General features: G+C 38.5%; 1 protein-coding gene across 4 annotated transcripts in view; it reads left to right on the plus strand.

The window, feature by feature from the left end:
• The window catches only part of REPS1 (RALBP1 associated Eps domain containing 1), a 50798-nt gene that overhangs the window by 16962 nt on the left and 17624 nt on the right, over positions 1-16212 (plus strand). For 2 of the 4 annotated variants that reach the window (XM_063124604.1, XM_063124600.1), the window contains exons 5-11: positions 3703-3830; positions 4304-4466; positions 5159-5222; positions 6761-6915; positions 8732-8868; positions 13261-13341; positions 15702-15789. In XM_063124604.1, coding sequence (XP_062980674.1) covers positions 3703-3830; positions 4304-4466; positions 5159-5222; positions 6761-6915; positions 8732-8868; positions 13261-13341; positions 15702-15789 — 816 coding nt within the window. The remainder of the gene's footprint in view (positions 1-3702; positions 3831-4303; positions 4467-5158; positions 5223-6760; positions 6916-8731; positions 8869-13260; positions 13342-15701; positions 15790-16212) is intronic. The other 2 variants (XM_063124602.1, XM_063124603.1) reach the window with 2 other exon arrangements.

Raw genomic sequence — 16212 nt, forward strand, 5'->3', positions numbered from 1 at the left:
CAGCACCTTTCCTTCATCCTAGTCAAGTAACTGGGAGTATGCCCCCTTGCCTTCTTCCTTGCCCCAGTACAATGTCCCATCCTTTGTTTTGATCTTAATTTGGGGAAATAATGGGGAAAATCCTCTATATTTCTAATGCTGCTCATTACAATATGATTTTTTTTTCTGTGAGACTACATAGCTCTGACTCTTCAATATTCCTTTGACTGGGTTCCCCCCCCATCCCCCCATACCTTAAGTGATTCAGATTCGTACAGCTTTCCTTTTGGTCATTTGTGCACTTTTGATTGGGAGAATCTGAAGGTGGATGAAGCTTCAAATTAAACCTTTAAACGATGAATTGCGTAGTAGAAATAAAGTTCTTGAAATTATTACAGGCTAACGCTTTGAGTCTAATTACATTATTTTCAATCATTTTTATAACATCCTATATAAGCAAAATTTGGTTTTGTAGAGTAGAAGTAAAAGAATGGGAAAACAAACATGTTAAAATGGGGGTGCCTTTCTCTAAACCAAAGGTGGAAAATGTTGGTGGGTTGCGGAGCTCCATTGCCTCCATCCACAATCCACTTCAGGTCACATCCCTCTACTCCTGCCAGAAGTGGCCTGCATGCTTACTGGAAGAGGCTGTGCAGTCAGATGTCCAGCAATTCCCAACATCCTTCCCTGTGCCCTGTTTTCCAGCAGAATCACACACACCCAGTCCACCAAACAGCTGTTCAGTAGGCCTGGGAGGAGCGTTGGTCTGCTGGGAATCCAGTGGCAGGGAGCACAGCAAGGGTTACACACAAAAAACACAACTGATGGAAACCCACATGCAGGCTGCATGTTGCCCACCCCTGCACGAAAGAAAACCAATTTAGCAAAACAACCACTATCATAATAAAATGAGCAACCTTACAGAGTGATTCCAAAAATTGTAGATTAAAAGAAGTAGATAGCTAAGTGTTCAAAACATTAGAAAACATATTTCAAGCGATACTTTCTGAACTTGGGATTATTCCAAGAAAAGATTTGTATTGAATATTATGTGATGCTGGACAATGTCAGGAAATATAGAGCTATAGCCAGGGAACACAGATTGACTGGCATCTAGCCTGGTGAGCCATCTGTGATATGGATTCAAGACTGAGTCCTCTCCAGGCCCAGCAGGAAACCGGAATCCCAAATATAACTTTCCAGATAGTAGGTAGACAATACATTCTGCACTAAGAAAAATTTTGCAATCTGTATAATTTGTGTACATTGAACAATTTGTCTGTTGCGTAATTTTGCAGGTTTTCTATTTACATAATTTATTCTGATTTTCCTAACCAGGGCAAGGACATTAAAAATTCACACCCAACCTCTGAAAAAAAATATTGTTGTCACCACGTTCACTTTTGAGATTTCAGCAGCTTTTACCAACACTTTTTCAAGTTGTCTTCTAGCCATAAGGGCTAGATTTTTAAATATATCTATGGAAGTTGAATTATGCACCTTTTATCACATTCTGTAGTTAATCTGTGTTTTCATGGAATCATGGCATCCACATATCCATGGTATTAAGTGACTTCTGGATTTGCGAAGTCTAGTATAAATATCAGGAGCATGGTCTCAATCCAAGAACCATGAGCAGGGGATTGGACTCGATGGACTTGTAGGCCCCTTCCAACTCTACTATTCTATGATTCTGTGATCCATTTCTGGTTCGCTCTTCAGACTCCAGCTTTCCTGTTCAATATGCATCCGCTCCTTGCTCCATTTTCTGGTCTCTGCTTAGTCCCATTTTTTCTTTCCTTTAGGTATGAGTCTTGGGTAAGGCTTAAGTGTAGTTCTGTTAAAGACCTTGATAAACTTGATTTATTTATCCAATTAGTTTTATTGCTGTAGGCCAGGAGTGCACAACCTGTTCACCAGGGGCAACATGAAGGACTTAATTGTAACCTGCATAGGTGCCCCACACACACTGGATGTCCTTCCCCAGTGCTCCTGTTGCAGATCACTCTTTCCTTGCTGGTAACAGCAGTGATGACAGCTATCTGTATCAGGATCACTGAGGGAGAGAGTGCAGAGAAAGTCTAGAAGCACTGGGGATCTGGAGCGAGAGCTGTGACTGTGGGACTGATAACTGGAGATACAGGCATAAGGGAGCTCCGCTGACCTGGCCCAATCCAGAAGCAAGAGTTTCCACTCATTTAGGGCTTCCTAAAAGAAGCACTTAATCCCCATTGTACAAGTGGTGGCCCCCCACTTGCAGAAAAACCCCATTTGCATCCAACCCAAAGTTGCAAACAAAAATGAAGTGCCCACAACTGATAGGAAGCAGTAAGATTTGATACAGTTACTGGGCTGACTAGAACACTTCATTTCCATGAGGTGAAAATGTTATGTAGATGTTATGTAGATAGACTGTTAATATTCATTTTTTGAGAAATGATCATATCAGTTCGTCATTTACAAGAAAAGTTTCCTCAGTGGACTGAATCTTTTTGAAATGGGCTAATGGAAGTAGACTTTTCTGCCAACTCCTTCCATGTGGCATTTTCCTGGGTTAGTTTAAAGAAGAAAACTTGCTTTACATCTTTTCCTTCCTCTACCAACGTGCACAACTCTAAACTTGTACTGAAATGTACAACATTTCCTAGCCAAAAAAGAAAAGAAAAAAGTAACCTGGCACGTTCTTAATCTAAGTGAATTCTTCTTTAAAAGCCTTATTTCCTATTAAAATCTGCCTTCTAAGTGCAAATGATATTGTGTGTAAAGTCCTGTTAAGTATCAGTGTAATGATAATAAACTTTCACCAGTGGTACAGAAAAAATAAGAACCCAAATCTTGTGTTTGTATAGCCTAGAATGGACTTCCTTTTTGAAGTCCAAAATAAAATACAATACTACCTTAATGTGGTTCAAGTCTACTGAACTAGGTGTAGTACTGAAGAAGCTGTACGTCCTAATCAGGGCTATGGGGTATCCAGCTCTAATCCAGAGGTGCTAGAAACACCCACTGTGCCAGTGAGTGAGGTTACAGACCAGGGACCACAGAGCTGCTGAGGCATGTGCAAAGATCTTGGCAGTGGAATTGATGCTTGTTGTTTTTCTTTGACAGCGCTTCCTGCTATATCAGCGGTTCTCAACCTGTGAGTCGGGACCCCTTTGGGGGTCAAATGACCCTTTCACAGGGGTCGCCTAAGACCATCGGAAAACACATATTTCCGATGGTCTTAGGAAACTGTATTGACTGAACTATGTCATGTATCATCTTTTGTATTATTAAAGCTATTGTTATGTATTATTTTCATTAGCAAACCATCCCATGACAATGGATCGTGTAGAGAAGAACGAAAATAATTTTATGGCTGGGGGTCACCACAACATGAGGAACTGTATTAAAGGGTCGCGGCATTAGGAAGGTTGAGAACCACTGTGCTATATCAATTCCCCTCAATTTCAAAAAGATGTTGCAATGTGGCATGAGGGGCAATATTTGGGGTGGGGACGGGGCAACAAGACTAAAAGAGAGCTCCGGCTATTGGGTGGTATAGAAATGTAATAAATAAATAAAACTGCATGGCTTCACAGAACTTGTTGCATAGTTCCTACTCATGGGATTTTAGAAGGAAGTAATGACAATTGACTATGCTTAGAAGAAGTGTTTCAAGGCAGACTTTTCTTGAATAGGTAATGTGGTAATCTTGAAACTGAACTATGCTCTGATTTTCAGGCTCCTGTAATGCTGGTGATCCGACGTGGTCTGGCCACTCACCACCACCGCATCAAGAAAATTGGGTCAGTTTTGCAGATAACACACCAACCAGTACTATTTTAGCCATGCATCCTGCTTCTGTCCAGGTGTGACATTTTATTGGTATTTTTTTAATTTGCTTCATCCCAGTTAATGTCAGTCATTCATATTGTCGCTACAGATTCATGCTGTGACTCAATGTGAGTGTGCTTAAGATCAGTCTCTGATCCAGTTTTCTTTACCTAAAACATAATCTCTGTTGCAGAGTGCATATCACTGAAAATTCTTGGTCAAGGAAACTTTTTAAGATATATATTTGCCAGCATTTGCAAAATAGCTTCCAGCTTTTTTAAAAAAGATTTCTGCATACTTTTCATACTTTTGTGTTGCATACATGGATGTTGCCATTTCTGTCTACTTAAATGTTCAAAATATTTTCTTTATAGCTTCACTCAGCTAGCACCTACCAGAAGGCTATTTCAGTAAATAGTGGTTTCCTTTCATAAGAAAGTAATAAAGGAAATTGTAGGTAATTGATAAATTTAGGTAATGCTGAAGAAAAAAAAATGTTTCATTACAGGACCAGACAACAGTACGAACTGTAGCATCAGCTACAACAACAAATGAAATTCGTAGGCAGTCGAGTAGTTACGATGATCCTTGGAAAATAACGGATGAACAAAGGCAGTATTACATAAATCAGTTTAAAACCATTCAGCCTGATCTAAATGGATATATCCCAGGTGAGTTCCCAAAAAACACAAATTTCAATTGGTATGATAGGCACTCATTTCAATTTTCTACTATTAAGGTCATAGGTTGATTCTTAAGATCCCACAAGGAGAGTTCCGTTCACAGAAAGGGTGCTTGTGGCACCCCTCAATACAGCCTTCTGCACCATGGTGCCCTCCAGCATGACCATGCTGATTGGGAATTATGGGAGTTGCAGTCTTAACACATCTGGAGAGCACCAAGTAGGGGAAGGCTGCACTAATAGAATTGGAGAGGCGGTTTTTCTTCCCTTCAGCCCTCTGACCCCTCAGAAGTCTCTTACATAGGATCATCTGTCATAGTGTGGAAAGCTTCAGAGGGGAGAAATCAATTAGAATTGACATCCCCGTTCTGTTAGCAGTAGCCTCTGCTCAATCAAAGGCCCTTCTGTGAATGGAACAAATCCTTCTGTGAATGGAAAGGCACCTTAATCTCCAACCCAGTATTTTTGTAGGCGTTTATCTAAATTTAGCATTTTGCGATGAGCAGTACACTTAAATTTTTGGACACAGTTCCATAGAAATTTTAAAACTAATTTTAGCATCCAGTTTCTTGTATATTAAAAACCACGCTATTTGTTGAGTATTTATACGATGCACTTTTAAGAGCCTTAAGACTATAATTCTAGACTCAAAGTTAAACATTACTGTTTTAATATTTTCAGGATCTGCAGCTAAAGAATTTTTTACAAAATCAAAACTTCCTATTCTTGAACTTTCGCACATTTGGTAAGTGTGAAGTATAACTAGGTTGGGATAGTTACTTTAAGTTACTTTAATTGAAATGTCAGTGTAATTTTGAACCTTAAACTTTTTCCCATTTAAGTTAAATTTCCCTGTGACCTAACTTTGAGCAGAAACCTGACTTTGTAATTGCCAAAAGTTAAGCGTAAAATCTAGTACTTTTGTGTTAAAATTGCATGAAGTCGAGCAATTTTGCTTGTGCATGTTTCATTTTAGTAACCAGTGGACAGAATTGAGTGGGGCAGTTTTGCCTCCACCAATTCTTTTCCTCCCTGCCAATTCCATTGTGTAACTAGTGGGTCCTACTTGCACATGGGAATTGGCAAAACCCACCAGTTGCAGAATGGAATTGGCAGGATGGAAAGGAATTGGTGGGGTGTAAGTGCCCCATTGGACTCTGCCCAGTGCTCTGGAGAAATTCATGATAAAGCCCCCACATCTACTGAAACACCATGGTTTATTCTTTGTTTGGTATTAGCATACCTTACAATTGTATGTATAATGCACTGAATTAGATTCAAACAGTGGTACAAATTAACTGTGACTTAAGTCCCATTGATTTCAATGGGAACTAAATTAAACTAATTTAGTTTAGATCCAACCCATTGTCCAAAAGAGATTTTACTTCTTTCAGAATTCTCAAACAAGGTTTTCTATTGAAAATAAGGCTGTTCAGTCAATGTAATAATCTGGGCTATACAGAGTCTAGTTAACCGTGCATTGAAGAAGAAACTAAACTGGCAACTAAATACTATTGAAATCAATAGAACAAGCACACAAGTGTGCGCTTTTGTTCCATTAACTGTGAAGGGCAAGGCAGATGAACAGCAGCCAATGTGATGTATCTGTGAGTCTGTACTACCTGACTGCAAATGTAGGAAGTCATGCTACGTTCTACATGTTCTCTTAAATGAAACATTCCCTGCACAATTAAAAGAAAGGAGTCTAGGTCTGACCCCTTCTCCCTCATATACTAGCTTTCTTTGTGCAGAAGAGCATTCAGACATTTGTGTTCCTCTACACATTTGCACATAGTGGCTTTGATCCTGAGTTGTCTTTTTGTGAATGGACGTGTCTGATCCAGCAGAGGTTCCTGCTGGCAGAAGGGGGTGGAAGATGAATTTTGCCAGTTTCCCCTGTAATCCTTCCCCCCAATGCTACCTCTCACACTGTTCTGGAGGGATCTCCAATTCTCCAGAGCAAATTTTTAGTGGGTTATAGGGGGAACTGGTAAAAATGGCCTCTCCCACCCTTTCCACCAGCAGGAGTGTCCCTTGTACTGAGTTCCAATCTTGGAATCCAAGCCAGTGTGCTTTATAATCTGAGTGCCCTAATATGTACTGTTGCGGGTTTAATGTTTTCCCAGTAAAACCCACCTTTTTTATATATAAAGGCTTATCTTCGCTAGAACTTTTCAAATTAATTAACAAATACTGCATTTGAAGGATAGCTGTATCACACTTTATTTTCCAAAGAGTGGAATAAAACACATAATTTAACAATAATGACCTTTTTTCTTTTAGGGAGCTGTCAGATTTTGATAAAGATGGTGCATTAACACTAGATGAGTTCTGTGCTGCTTTCCATCTAGTAGTTGCTAGGAAAAATGGCTATGACTTGCCTGAGAAATTACCTGAAAGTTTAATGCCTAAGCTGATTGATTTGGAAGACTCGGCAGGTATTTTTTCTTCTAAATAGTTGTTTTTGTTTCTTTGGAAATATTGTTAAAAGTAGTATATTATATGTTTAGGTAACTTAAAATTTACTACTTAAATAATGCTCATTTGATTAGTTTTGTTTTACATATATATTTAATTGATTTCCCTTAAGGCAGGAATTCTTACCCTCTTACGCATGGAAAATACATCTATTACTCAGTTAATGGTGCTAACTAATCCAACATCCATCCTATTCCTACAAGGTGGCTATTGCAAGGAATAGAAGATCTCTGTTCACTTCCCATATCTTCATCCAGTTCTTCCTCTCTGTACCATGCCAGTTATTTGAGTGGATGGTGTGCAGAGGGAGGGCTGGATTGAGTTATAGGAGGTTTACACAGACATAAGTATGAAGTACAGACTTTATACTTATTGAGCATGTGGGACAACGTAAACAGAGTTCTGTTGATCCCTGTGAGAATTCTTCAGGCACTGTGCCCATGCTTGGACTACATTGTCCTCTTTGAGGTTACTGGAAATTTGCTGTTCAGCCTCTTTCAGAAAACTTTATGGATACTTTTAACAACATGTTTTAGATTTACCAAGAGAGATTTCTTATTCCTGTGGTTGTTCTGTTAGAGAAATGATTGAAAACATGATGGGTATATAATGAGAAGACTTAGAATGGGTTGTATAAGTTGCAAAATTCCATACATGATGCCTCAAGCTAGCTGCTTCCTTTTTGTAGTAAGGGCAACACTCTTTAGTTGCTATAGCTGAGCCAATTACAGCGAGTTTGATTTTTGAAAACCTGACAGCAATATATGACATTCCTGTGATGCCTCGAAGAAGTTAATAACTATATTTTTATTCCTGCATAAGGCTATAGTATTATATCTCAATAATATACAGTGTTATCTTATGTATCATTTAATGTATTTTTGTATCTCAGAAATTTCTTTTAGTGTGATTCATAAAGATTGTTTAATAAATAAACCAAGCAAGCAAGCAAGATGGTTGGTATCCAAATACTACCCTGAAAGGCCGTGACACTTTGGAGCAGGATTCCATTAAGGGGCTTCTGCTAGAAGACAAAATTGGAACCAGCCGCAATCTCTGCAAAATCCCTTTACAAGTCCATTGCTCTACAGCCCTTTTTGAATCCTGGGCAGTACAGTTATCTTGTTCGTGAGCTGTGGCTTAGTAGCTATCAAATGCATAAAAATAGAAAGCATCTCAATTTTCTTTATGTTTAAAGACTATTTTCTTTTAACATCTGTGAAATATAAAATATAAATTGTAAGAATGTTAACTGCTAGGAAAACATTTAAAAATAGAATAGTGTTAAATTGCTTGTACCCCTCACTTCTGCAGTAACCCTCAACTTACAGTGGATTGCAAAAGTAAGGGCTATACTTCTTGTAACCCTCAGTTTCTTCAGTAGCTATATGTAGTGGCTTGGGTACAGAACTAGATGAATGGAACTTTGCTTATGCAACAGGATTTTCCTGGTTCTTCCCATCTCCCACTGCAGCCCCCTGTGCCCCTGCCCCTCCTCTACCCTCTGGAATGGCGAGTGATGGAGTACATTGGGCTGCAGTAAGATGGTGAAATCAGGAGGAATTGGCAGGCCTGCCTCAGCAAGCAGAGGTGTATTTCTGCTCATACAAGGCATTTTTGGATCCAAACCAGTAAATGTACTTAAGCAATATATATTGTTTGCATGTTTCCATAATTTTTAAACGAGGTTGGTAAACAAAACAAATTATGGTTAGTAAATAGGATTTAAGACATAGCTGTAAGACAGTATCACATTATTTTGTTTGGCTTTCATAGTGGTTCCTGTTTCAGAAGCGGGGGATCAGTCTGGTGAGGTAGGTTATGCAAGTTCACCAGCAGAAGCACCTCCAAGCAAATCGCCATCAATGCCATCACTAAATCAAACATGGCCTGAACTGAATCAAAGCAGCGAGGTTAGCAAAAATATCTTCTCATTTCTGGAAGTTTCTTATTTTAAGAGCTAATATATGGCACAATATGGCCTAGATGCCACTGCCCCATAAAACTAGTTTGTTTACCTCATTTTTAGGGTTCATTGCAGCAAACAGCAGGTATTTAATAGACTTGCTCCTAAGTCATAATATCTAACGGAATGTTTTGGAATTGTCAACAAATGCTCAATTATGCATTTTACCATAAACAAGGATTATTTGTGTTTCTTCTTTTTCCCCTCGGTCTTTAAAAGTGGACTGTTTTGTCAGTCAGAAGCCTTTGTTCTAAAACTAGCATTAGGCCCTTTCTTAGTTTAGTTGTATAATTTCTAGATGAAACTTCACACCTGTGTGATATGGAAGTCAAAAAAAGTAATATTTCCTCTGTAAAAGACAAAGGATGGATCTGGACAATCTTGGTTCCTAAAACTATCCGCCTTTAGCTCATGGACCATAGAAAGTATATGCAAGTCTTAGGTTGCCAGATCTAGTCAGACTACTGGTTTAAACAAACTTCTTATTTCCCCATTTATGATTTGAGCAAAATCATCATTCAGTATATAAGAAGTACGTATTATAATGTGACAGTAATATCGGTTATCATTTAGCCTCTGCTAACTACATAATCAGGTAGATTTTTAAAGATAGAGGGAATATGTAAAGGTAGAGGGAAATTCTGATTCCAAAGACAGCTAAAAATTGCAGTTGTCTTAGCTGCTTAGACATAATTATGGAATTGCCTACCACAAGGGTAGTGCTGAATGTTTAATTAGTAGCTTTGGTAAAGCCAATCTTAGAAGCATATAAACTGCCCTTTCCTATGGAAGACTGTAAGTATCATACCAGAAGTTAGTACAAAATTAAACTGGAATTTTGGTTATGGTGGAACAAATAAAACAAGAAAAGAACAAGATCAAATGCAAAGTTCTATCAGCTTGTCATAGCCAAGTGATATAGAATCTTTCAGTGTTAGTTCGATAACAGGTGTAGGCAAGAAGACAGGCACAGGCATACTGGGGTTACCGTACTTAGGCAAGCAGTCAGGTGAGAATCATTTGATCCAGCATGATGAAACGTCGACCAGGGTTCAACCAGGGATGATTATGAATTACAGAAGCAGCGCCTCACTCAGGCAGTTCCTGTAATAAAGCTCACCACTGGCTTCTGCAGTATTTTACTGATCCTTGGCTTCCTGGTTTGATTTTGGGGGAGTACTAGAGATAAGTTGACACAGCATATGTTAAGAGTTTAGGACACATCTGTAGAAAGTCTTAAAATTAAAATATCCAACTTGTCAGGCGTTATATTGGACAGGATCTAAACAGCTGCTTAGACCAAGAGTGATCAGGTTTCAGGCTAGTTAAATCTACTTTGTTGAACCCCAAGACCACCAACCAGAGCCTGGTGTAAAAGGCATCCGAACCTGGTGTGGCTGTTGTAGATTGCATTTTGCAAACAATCCCCCCTAGAATCCATTGCTTGTAGTAGGGTTGTTGTTCAGTGTAGCTTGTTGTGACATCTGAACCTGGCAGAGACACTTCAGTAGGTGTTGTTTAAAATGGTGAAAGAGTTGCTTGGCAATAGCAGCAAAAAAAACCCTGCCAAACGCTCCTCACAATCTCACTAACGATATCCCTTCTCTATTACATCTTGAAATGCTACTAGTGAATTTACTCCTTGACTTTGTCACCTCCCTAGACAATACCACCTTTTTTCACCTTTGGAGATTTATGCTAATTTAAGTTTTTTCCCCACTTTCGGGGAGATTTGTGCGAATTTAAGGGGGGGTCCACTTTTGAGGAGATTTGTGCAAATTTAACAATTTTTCACCTTCAGGGAGATTTGGGCATAGTTAACATTATTTTTGTCACTTTGGGGGAGATTTGGGCAAATTTAACTTTATTTTAATCTTTGGTGAGATTTGTACAAATCCACTAAAGAGCAGCAACTATCCTGTGCTTTAGTGGATTTGTCTTGAAATTTGCGTATATTTACCTATTTATTCTCTGCTTTACCTTGGAATTTGCATATCTCGCTCACTGCTTATGTACATTAGACAGGTAGCAATGGAAACCAGTGTCGAGAAGGAACAAGTATTCAGGGGTGGGGGAGCCGAAAGTGGTTGGCGGCTGCAAGAAAGAAGGTGTTTTAGGGGTGGGTGTTATTACTTCAGTGGAACGTGAAACACCCTTTTAAAAATAAGGTGAGCGCTACCAAGGGAAGACTAAAGTGGAAGATGAAACTGACAAGAGGCAGATATCAGTATGCTTGGCTAAATAGTGGGCAGGTGGTCTTGCACCCTTGCACAAGACCCCTGGGGGGGATTGCAAATGCATTCCTTTATTCATAAGGGCTCAGAAAATTGGGGAAGGGAAGTTTTGTTCGGGAAGTGCTGAAGTGAAGGATGAAATTGATAAGGACAATTGAGGGGGATATGGCTATGCTTGAGCTCAATAGCAGACAGGCAGTGTTATGGTCCTGCACACTTGTGCAAGGCCCCTATATAAAATAAAATGATGTTTGCAAATGCATTCCCACATTCATAAGGGCTCAGAAACGTATATTCCCTTGGCGATCTAATGTGCAAGAGGGGAGGAGTTTCCCTTGTGAGCCAGCAACCCCAATTGCAGAAAGGGTGATGACATAGGGAACAAGGAACAAGGGTTTCTGCTGCAAAGTGCCCTAGAATATGTACCGGCAGCTGCCAGGAGGACTGAGAGGGAAACAAGCCACAGCAAATCACTGAGCAGGTGATCATCTGTTGAGAGTAATGGGCAAGCCATCCACCCTCCGTTACTTATTCTCATGGTGGCTGAGATGTGTAAACCCACCTTTGACTTAAATAATTCTGAGCTCAGATTTTTATTTTGGATGCCAGTACTGAACAGAGCTCACAATCTATCCGTACACACATCCACTCCCAATTTCCCCAAGCTTTCTTTATTCAGTACAATTTAGGATGAGTTGGATAAATAATCCTTGCTTGTTTACTGCAAATTACTCAGTTCTACCAGTGGATCTAGTTCTGCTGTCTGCCCACCTCTGGCCTAGACTCAGTCAAGGGGATTGTACTGACTCAGTAGTGTTCTTGACTCTTTTCTTTGAACTGCCATATCGGAAATTGCTTTTGAAACTCCCCAGATGCAGTTTAGGGATTTGCTGTTGAAGGAATGCAAGTTTAAAGCTCTCTTGAATTTGTTGAACTAATTCCTCAGTTCTTTGGATTCTGGCCATTGTATTGCATATTCTTAGCTTTACATAGGTATAAAAGTAATATAAAGTGGGTTTTTTTCTAAATGGAGCATTAATTTTCTGTTCATATTCAGAAATAGTCTCAAGATGGAAAATACTTGAAACTATTTAGAGCTCTTGCTAATGACAAATTGACTTGTAAAACGTGTTTTCTTTTCCTTGACTAAGTTGTCCCTTGTACGTTCTCCTAGCCACATGTGAGCTGTTTACTTGATAGCAGCTGTTTCTGTAATTAGGCCCTGCTCACATGGTTGGTCAGTTAAATGTTCTCCCAGCCATGTGGCAGCTACTCATAGATAAGCAATTCCTGCATTACTGAGAGAATATATAAAAGCCACCTGAAACAGGTTTGTTGCAGTGTTTTGATTGGACTAAAAATTACTCACTGTTCAACTAACAGAGGAAAATTAACACTTCTCTTCTGAGAAGCAATCTAACTTCCATAACCTAGACCAAGTCCTTAATTGCTTTGATGCTTGATTAGTCCTGTTGTGCCTGTGTCTTTGAGCATGAAAAACTTACTTGACAGTTACATATCATGATAGAGCATGCCCTGTATCATGTTGAAATGGTTTCGCTATTGATTACAGAGTTTAAAGTTCTAATCCTTTGCATTGTTTCAATTATAAATTAAATATTTCTACATCTGCACAAAATGTACTCTGATTAGAAACATTTTTCAGGGATTGCATTGGCAAATTGAACATGCTGTTAATATTTTTTTAATTCAAAAGATAAACATTTCTGATATTTAATTTCTTCCTAATTTATATTGAGATGTAAAAAAACCTACAAAATTACAGAGACATTTCATAATGTTTACCATGTTTTTTATAGGTTTCCACATTTGATAGCTTGATTATTTTGTTAAATTTATATGCTATCTTAAGAGAAATATTATATGTTTTTCTCATACGGATTTGTAGCCCATACAGCACTCAAGACAGTTGAAGGTTGCATTGAATAATTATGAAAGACTGAAGTTCAAAATGTTTTTTAAATGTGTATATTAACACTTTTTGAAAATTAAACAACTGCCATTGCAACCTCTGAATTACACTAAATCTTCTCCAGAGAACCTTTACTCTATCATGCTGACTTGTCTCTCCTCTGTCTGTTCAGCAGTGGGAGACATTTAGTGAACGCTCTTCAAGCTCACAAACTCTGACCCAATTTGATTCTAACATTGCACCAGCTGATCCTGTAAGTCAATCACTTAGCTTGCTTGTTTGAAATTAATTTTATTAACTCTAAATTTTCATTAATTGTGTTTTGCCTGTTAATGCATGATTCTACAATGCTTGGTGGGGAGTGGTGGCAGACTTTTTAATCTGATTTAAAATTCACTAGAGAAATCTTTTATTTGTTTAGCACTTCAAGAAGAAAAGTAGACAATTTTATGAGTAGTAAAATGAGATCTGTTCATTTCTAGAGTATTTTCAATGTATATAATGTTTTCAGATTCTTACTAATTTCAGCAACCCTGAGTAATACCATTAATACTTGTAAAACTTGTTAGCTGACTTGTTCTGAAAAATGGAATTGAAACCAGAAATTATGGTAACTTGCTAAAGGCCACCATGAGCAAAGACATCCAAAGCAATCTAGATCCAGTCTAGGTAATCTAAACATTACATCCCAAAGGATGCACACACACAAGCCTTTATGTGTACTTCATAATTAAATCAGCTAACCATTGGGCTCCTCCTGAGTACATGCTACTGCATTCATGGAAAAGGTCCTGGCTACTAGTAGCACAACCACATAATAGATGCCTGTGTGATCTTGCACATATTTATTTTATTTATTTAAAACATTTATATCCCGCCCTATATCATTAAGATCTCAGGGCGGCGTACAGATGAAAGCATACAGTATAAAACAGTAAATATACACATAGGGAGGCTGGTCTGTGTTATAACTGGCCTTAATAGAATTAATAATATATCAAATAATTTATATATCTTTTATTCTATCTAGAACAGTGTTTATCTCACTTTTTGGACACAGACTCATTTGCAGTCTTGCTCTGCCCCCTGCTCACTGCTATGTAATTACACAGAATCTTTGCATACAGCTGTATATATGCAGTTCGCTGTTTTATGCATATGAATTTGTAAATTGGGGCATAAAACACTGTCATTAGAGAACTAGAAAAGGGTGTATCTGACTCCTCCTCAAATCAGCCAGGGAAGGAGTCAGAAGGGGAGAAGAACTGTGGTGGCCAGAAGCTACTATATTTTCCCTGTCTCTGCGGCTTCAACGGTTTGTATGTTGAATCTGCTGATAGGAAAGTAAAACTGCATACTCTCAACCTGGTGCCCTCCACATGTTTTGGAGTGCAACTCTTTCATTCCTGACCATTAGCCATGCTGGCTACGGCTGATTGGAGCTGAAGTTCAAAATATCTGGAGGTCACCATGTTGGGGAAGGCTGGTCTAGGATCTCCTCCGCTAGAACTTTGCCTTCTGCATGTCGCAGGTGTTGTGCTTCACCCAGGAAGGCTTGCTCCAACATTTTAACAGTCATTAAAATGAGCCAAAAAACCTTTGGCTGAATATGATACATGAAGCATCCAAAAGCTATTTTTCAACTTATATCTAAATTATGTACTTTTAGCTTTGTAATAACTCATGGTTTACACAAACGTATACTTGTGCACCAAAGCAGGTCAAAAAATAGGTTTTCTACCTCCACCTTTGATCTTGGAGGGCCAGAAATCGACTGCTTATATTAAAGTCTTCCCACCATACCGTAAACTGTGTTTGCAGTGCAATGTGGCCTAGCGACTGCTACTGTCCCATAAACATCAGTATATCTACTGATGCCATGTACCTTTGAGCAAATTATTTAGAAATATGCAGAATATTGTATGCAAGCAGTTAAGGAAAATGTCAGATATTTGTTTAGTAGTCAATAAACTATAATGTGATGATTATCTGCGCTATGCAGAGCAGACTTTTTTTAGAATGTGGTATTAGGATCCTATCTAGCTTGCCAGCAGAAGAGTTACCACTCAATGCATGATGATCACAAACATGGGTGAGATAGCTGAACAACAAGATTATGTCACTGATAAAGAGTTTATATGAATTTTTAAGAGAAGCAATACATTTGGTTGGCTTATATGTGTATGCTGGGTGTAAATTAAATTGTGTTGGTGTGCTCTGTTTCACCCTCCGTTTTGGTTTAGCTTATCGGTGTTAAAAGAGTGAAATGCAATAACAGCACACCTTTACCATCACACTTCCTTATTGCCACACAAGCCAAACCCATTTTCTGCTAATATTGTAAATGGAATTCTTTTAAAGGATGAGAGAACAGGTCCCTGCTCCTCAGTACTTGCAATCTAGAAATACACGAGCAAGACAACAGGAGGGGAGGGAAAGGGAAATGGAGACAATGTAATATTTTTTGAGAGCAAGTTATCCAAGTCATGGGTCCTTGTAATAGTTTATTTTAAAGATTCAAACTTTTAAAGGAAATTGTTATAGAAGTCAATATGTCTACTCAGATTAGAATTGGTTTAAACTATAAATAAGTTGTATCCATCTCTATTTCAGGATACTGCTATTGTTCATCCTGTTCCTATTCGAATGACTCCAAGCAAGATTCACATGCAAGAAATGGAGCTGAAAAGAACTGGAAATGGTAAGAGTTGCTAGTAGTTTCACTGTTGCCTTTAGAAGAATAAGTAAAGAGCCAAGAATCAGTTTTCAGAAGCATAATTAACTATTGTTTGAAAACTTAATGAATTAAAACTACATTCATTTCAGAACCCATTGAAGTCACATTTTCATTCTTGTCATGCTACAGTTCTTGAAGCAATTTTTTGTCCCATTCACATCACATAACTTAGTGTCAAGTGAATTGTAAACTTTATAGTATATTTCTGTTTTGTAAATAGTAGAATTTAGAGAACATCCTTGAGCAGGTTTTAGCACTGAAGGTAGTTGAGGAACTTGCACTGAAGTGCAGCAATTGTTTGGGATGTTTCCACTATTTTAAAGATGTTATCTGACATAAGCTTGCTTGCCCACTATGTTCTTCATCTGAGACCATCTTGCAATTGGA

Source organism: Elgaria multicarinata, chromosome 4, assembly GCF_023053635.1.
Source record: "Elgaria multicarinata webbii isolate HBS135686 ecotype San Diego chromosome 4, rElgMul1.1.pri, whole genome shotgun sequence".
NCBI classification, from domain to species: domain Eukaryota; kingdom Metazoa; phylum Chordata; class Lepidosauria; order Squamata; family Anguidae; genus Elgaria; species Elgaria multicarinata.